Source organism: Eurosta solidaginis, chromosome 2 (genome assembly GCF_040869045.1).
Source record: "Eurosta solidaginis isolate ZX-2024a chromosome 2, ASM4086904v1, whole genome shotgun sequence".
NCBI classification, from domain to species: Eukaryota; Metazoa; Arthropoda; class Insecta; order Diptera; family Tephritidae; genus Eurosta; species Eurosta solidaginis.
In genome coordinates, this window is record NC_090320.1 from 210076381 (window position 1) to 210083174 (window position 6794).

At 36.1% G+C, this 6794-nt stretch overlaps 1 protein-coding gene across 1 annotated transcript in view; it reads right to left on the bottom strand.

Annotated features, from left to right (window-relative positions):
• Positions 1–5675, bottom strand: part of LOC137242579 (uncharacterized) — a 174812-nt gene extending 169137 nt beyond the window's left edge. The window contains exon 1 of the mRNA XM_067769860.1: positions 5131–5675. Coding sequence (XP_067625961.1) covers positions 5131–5278 — 148 coding nt within the window. The 5' untranslated portion in view covers positions 5279–5675. The remainder of the gene's footprint in view (positions 1–5130) is intronic.
• Positions 5676–6794: the final 1119 nt, after the last annotated feature.

Here is a 6794-nt window from a genome sequence, read left to right on the forward strand (position 1 = left end):
CTCAATGAGAACTTTTATGTAAGTCAATCCCAAAATTTCCTCTGTTTCGTACGATTTTTCTAAATATCTCATCTTGTGCACCCCTAGCGAATCTTTTTGTATCGCGTCATGGGCTGTCATCGACCTCTGAATTAAGTTTAAGATTCCAAGTCTCTAGCTCATCGAGCAGTTACTTAAAAGCTGGTTTGAAAATTTCCAAATTCTTATCTAATTATTTCGACCCGCTCGCCTCTTAACGGATTTTTTTCCTTTTGTTGCATTGTCACGGTGTTCTAACCTATGTGTAAAGTTTCACGTTTGTAGCTCAATGAGAAGTTACTTAAAAATCGATTGCCAGATTTGTATGGAAAGCGGACAAACATTCAACCGACCTAATATAAAGGAAGTAAAAATGGGGCTCATTTTTATACCCAGCTGTACTTGTACACAGGGTATTATAACTTTGATTGGATAACGTTTGGTTGTACAGCTATAAACGAATCGGGATAGATATAGACTTCCATATATCAAAATCATCAATATCGAAAAAAAATTTGATTGAGCCTTGTCCGTCCGTTCGTCCGTTAACACGATAACTTGAGTAAATATTGAGATATTTTCACCAAGTTTGGTACACGAGCTTATCTGGACCCAGAACAGATTGCTATTGAAAATGAGCGAAATCGGATGATAACCACGCCCACTTTTTATATAAATAACATTTTGGAAACACACAAAAAAACTGAATATTTAGTAAATAATACACCTAGAATGTTGAAATTTGACGAGTCGACTGATATTGAGACTATTGATAAAAATTTGAAACAATTTTTTAAAATGGGCGTGGCACCGCCCGCTTGTGATAAAATCAATTTTACAAATATTATTAATCATAAATCAAAAATCTTTAAACCTATCGTAACAAAATTCGGAAGAGAGGTTGCCTTTACTATAAGGAATGCTTTGAAGAAAAATTAACGAAATCGGTTAAGGACCACGCTCACTTTTATATAATATATTTTTAAAAGGGTCGTGGACGAATGCAAAAAAGAGCTTTATATCAATGTTATTTCATTTCCCAAGTGTATTTATAAGAATAAATAGGAAAAAATTAAAATTTTGAAAAATTGGCCTGGCACCGCCCTTTTATGACTAAGCAATTTTCTATGTTTCGGGAGCGATAACTCGAAGAAAAATTAACGGATCGTAATAAAATTGGGTACACAAATTTTTCCTATAGCAGGAAATATTTCTACAAAAAATGGGCGAGATCGGTTGAAGACCACGCCCACTTTTATATTAAAGATTTTTAAAAGGGTCTTAGACGAAAATAATAAGCTATATCTTAGCGAAAAAGAATAGTTTTGTACCAATCGTATTTTATGCCATTATAACAAGAAATGGGAAAAAATTCAAATCTTGAAAAATAGGCTTGGCGCTGCCCGTTTCCTACAATGCATTTCGCAACGTTTCTGGAGCCATAAATCGACGAAAAAGTTGGTGCACTTGTATGCCCTTTAACTGGAAACATTTTCAGTAAAAATGGAATAAATCGGTTACATCGCTTTCTTTTATATAAAAGATTCTGTAAAAGTGCGTAGATGCAGTTAATAAGCTATTTCTAGTAAAAGTTGGAAAATTTCGTTAATAACCCTGCCCTTTTTATACTTTTTTTGTATATACTTACTTGCAAACAGTAGGGAAATCCCCATATCTGAAGGAAAACTGCATTATTACCCGTTCAAGATCATTCGTGTTAGCCCCTGTATTCTTTTTGCTTCTTTTAAACGAAAATTAGTTCAGAATAGAACCATATCTATATGTATTATTGCGAAGCATTGTAACATTATTAAGCACACAAAACAAACAACAACTGCATTTATATACAGCTGGGTAAGTAATGTTCTGTTTCACCCGAACTTAGACTTCCTTACTTGTTTTAGTAATAACTTTTTGCAATTTTTTCAAATTTTGCTACTTTTTGCAAAATAAATCTACTCCGATTTGCTTTAAGTGCTGCAATTATTCCCTTAGCCGCGCAAAAAGCAACAGAATTTTTGGAGGAAGCCTTCTTAGGCTGCAATCGCGTCACAATATGAATTGATGGTAAGGGAGCGATTAAGGCAATGATTTCACACAGCACTTCATCTAGAAGTGTCCTGGAATGCGAAAAAATTAGAGAAAGTTCGCTCAGGACGGACTGTACATCTATAATAGGCCTTCGGTCATAAAGAGATGAAAAGTAACGAAAAAGCACAGCACTCGCTAAATCGACGATAACCGGTTCAATACGTTTGGGAGAAATCGAAAGAGGGAGGAGTTGCATGTGATCCATCAAGCAGGAAAAGCGTGGACAGAAGCAGGAAAGGCGTGAAAATAAGCGCGGGGATGCAAAATTTCAAAAATCATCTGCAAATCCTACATTATTAGACTCCCAAAATTGGTCTTATCTCTGAAGGGAGAAGACTAAAGGCTCACGATGGGTATACAAACTGGACACTGCTTTCTGGTTTCACATGCTAATAATTTCGGCCTCGTCAGTAACAGCAGACGTAGACAGTGCGAGCGTAGATAGGAAGAAACAATTCAGCTCGTACAAAGGTCCCGCTGCAGAGTTGCCAGATCTCGAGGCAGCAATTAAGCTAGGTGCTACAAAGCTTCTAGTATTTGCCAAGAGGACGGAGTTATTCTATAACCTAAGTCCTGGCACCTAATTGCTTGAGTAAACATACTTCCTTTATTTTTTTTGGTTTTAAATATTATTTTATAACATGAGAAGGTTTTAATTGAAAAATATGAAATGAAAAACCAAACCTTTTTAAATAACAATTAGCATTAATTACTATGTATAAAATCCAATCGTGACTTGAAAACAGAAATATTTTTACTGCAGAGCTTGGTATGTACTAAGAAACTATATTTTTTTAGAGATGGTACGAGTAAGGTATCAGCTCACACGTAGACAACTGCATTGTGTTTGAAGATTTTGTTATGATATATTAATCAGTAAAAATTTTAAATTTTTGGAACCAATAAAAATAAATTGTTAGACTTTGAAAATCCTTATCTGCTTGAGCTTAATGTGAAAATCAATTTTTGTTCGATTCTTCTATAAAATTTTAAATTTGTTGATTAGGGCTTTGCGGATAAAGCTATCGAATTTTAGATTTCGTGGCATGGCAGATGAGACTGCTGACCACATCAAGCGCGAGTGTGAGGATCCAATCAAATAATAACAACAGCATTGTAAGATAATATGTTAAATAATCCGATGATACTAAAAGAATATATAATTTTTTGGAGTACGTTTTTTTTGTTGAGTGGCCGTCCACCATACAAACCAATCACTCTAGCTAATAAATGCTGACGAAGGTTTATTGATGATCTGTACGAGCTTTACGTAGACATCAACATAGTGCGAATTAAAAATCAGCGGCTACGCTGGCAAGGTCCTGTTGTGCGAATGAAAGATGATGCTCTGGCTAAGGTATTTTTATCAGAACCCCCCTACGGAAAGAGAGGAGGAAAGTAGCGCCATTCCGCAGGGACCATGTGGAAACCAATTTAAATTTAAGTTCCATTGGTGCGACCAATTGGCGCCAATTAACCCTCACAGAAGCGATTGGCGTGCCTCGTTGGACGACCATAACCATTTAAATGGTTTAGCGCAAATTAGTTAAGTAACTAATCGGTATATCAAACAAGGACTCCATAGTATAGCATGAACTTTACAATGTCTGTGAGTATCCAATTAAGGAGAGAGTGCGATAGATCACACGTTCACCCTAGCATTATTTTACATAAATAAAGTGCTGTCGAGGCGTTCTTCGATCTCTGATTCACTTCAAATTGCTACCTAGATTTATTACTAGTTACTTAGATTAACTTGGGACCATATAGCTTCTTGTAAACAAGACAATATCTATCTTCAACTGTTGGCCCTCAAACGACATAAAATGCTGAGGTATAAATATCCCGAAACGGGCAATCAAAGAGCTAATTGTTGGAATACACTTTAAGCTTATGAAAACAGCAACTTGGTATGCGTACGCCGTACATCGAAACGCCTGAGCAGTTGGTTGATGAAGAGCGTTTACAGCAGAGGTCATAATACTCCGTCCTGCGGCGTTCCCCTACCTTCCGATTTTATATCCTCATACAGACCCTACGGCAAATTTATCTTCCCGCAATTAAACTCGCAGCAAACCATCTGGTTTTGGCTGCATCTACTTTAATGCAGTTAAGACACTCTATAATCGCTTGACAAGGGACATTCTTCAAAACCCCTGCAATATTTTAAAATACTTCTAATAGATACTACTTGTTTTCCAAGGCCTCCTCTATGTTTTTTTAGCCACCCTATGCAGTGCTATGTCTACCGCTTTGCCTTTGGTGTACATTGCCATGTTTTGGAGAACAGTTTTTCATCCGTGTTGGACTTTATATGCACATCTAGCGCCCTCTCAAAGATATTAAGCTCATGGGGTTGCAGTCTTTGAGATATTTGTGAGTGATCTTCCCCGCCTTTGGTAGGAAATTGACACAAGCAGATATTCAATAGTTGGGTACATGATTCAGTCTTATGCAATTCAAACATCGCTCTACTGGAGATTTGTAACATGGTCCGGAATATGCCATCTGGGCCCAGCGATTTAGAATTAGAAAAAGTCTTCATAGTGCATTTCATATTGATATCAGTAACGAAGCACGGCTTTACCTGCTCCGTGGTCAAAGTGTGAGTACTGTCCGCTGGCTACTTTGCATCATCTTCGGATGTGATATGTGCGTCTAGAAGCGCTTCGAGTGACTCTTCACTGCTACGTGTGCTTTCCCCGTTCTCTACTAATATATACTATAGAGCAAAACTTTAAAAAAATATTTATTTCAAAAAACAAAAAAATTATACAACGTTAAAAGAAACACAATTTTTCAAAAGTCATACAAATTTTATTTGAAAAATTAACATAAATAAAGTCATAACCAATACGAGTTTATGCTTTCACGTATAAAGGATTGGTTTTCGGTCCTGAAATTTGAAATTCTGACACTTTGAACAGGCTAAACCCGGGTTTGAATTTTTCTAGCGCAGAGTATAATCCAATAAGACAAAAACGTTTCAACATATGAAGTAAATACATTTCTGTTACTTACCGAAAATCGTAAAACATGAACATAGAAATATCCATTGAAGCATTACAGCCGCCCCCGTTCCCATTGACATGGTGTTACTACGGCCAACAAAAAGACTTGTAATACTATAAGCTTTTATCTCTGCCATGAGTTTTACCAAAATGAACATTCACTAATTTTTTGATTTTTGTTTCAAAGCAAAGCTTAGAATTTATTACATACAGCATCCATTTTCACTTCAAAAGGCGTTTTATTATACTTGGACTATTCACATATCATGCGCTGGAATATTTCCATTTGAGGTTGCTCTAACAATCTGTTTTCTTTTTGAATTTCGTTTTAATTTCGACCGAAAGTCACATAAAAACAAATATATAGAGAGACATGTTTGCTGAATAGATATGCACTGAGTGGATATGCACCCAGTATTTATTTTTGATGTATGGCAACGCTATGTTTTTTAATTTTTTTTTTCGGCGCAGTACTTTCGTTTCCGCTTTGAACACGCGTGAACACTTTCAGTTTATATTGAATTTTATGTGTGATCTTTGATTCTTTTTGCGTGTTTGATGTGGGAAATTTACGTGCCCTATGTACTACATTTATATATATATTCAATTCATTTGATGCAAATCACTCAGTTTCAACAGCAAACATATACAAACACAAAAACGTTGTATACAGCTACGGCTTATTAAAAGTTTTTGTATTTTCTTGCTTACATTTTGTTTTTATTTAATCATAGCTTAGCAAATTTATAATATTTACCGCTTTCATTTATGTTAGCAGCGATCTGATAATCGTTTGAACGGTCATTAAACTCTTTAAAGTAACGCGATTAATCTGAAAATAAAAGGCGTATTTTAGGTAATTGAAATTATTACAAATACAAATATATAAACATACATAAACATGAAAACAATATTATAATTATTCAAAAAACAAGAAAATGAATTTTTTCAGTCGAAACCATATATCGAAAAGGCCTCTTTGAGCGTTGTTAATATACTAACATAGCTAAGCTCACTAAAGTAGTTCATCATCATTATTAATTGGCGCTTAGCCACGCCGGCTGTCCCTAATTCGCTACAACTGACGCCAATTAGGAGACCCAAGGCAACACTGTGGCTCTTAAGTTTTTTTGCTGCAGTGCATTTGTTTCCGCTTTGGGGCATGAATACATTCCTTCGTCTGCTTCCAACCTGCAGGTTCGACTGAAATACATTCTTGGACGGAGCGTTTTCGTCCAATCGCATAACATGATCTAGCGAGCAAAGCCTTCGAGCTTTTATTCACTGCATTATCGTCATGTCTGCATAATGCTCATACAGCTCATCTTTATACCTCTACATCTTAGAGAGGATTTTAAATCTTCCGGAGAACTTTTCTTTCGGACACTCCGTGAGCCATCTCATATTATCTAGCGACTGTCCATGATTCCGATCCATACATAAGTACAAGTATGATGAGGGTCTTGTAGAGCGTGATTTTTGTTCATCGATAGAGAACATTACTTTTCAATTGCATACTCCTTCCAAAGAAACACTTGTTGGCAAGAGTTATCCAACTTCTCGAATTAATATCCATCAACCGTGACGTGGCTTCCAAGGCGCGAATGATCTGGTTCTTCTTGGAATGACAGAAAGTACTTTGTCTTGTCCTTACTTAACCGCAAGCTCCACTTT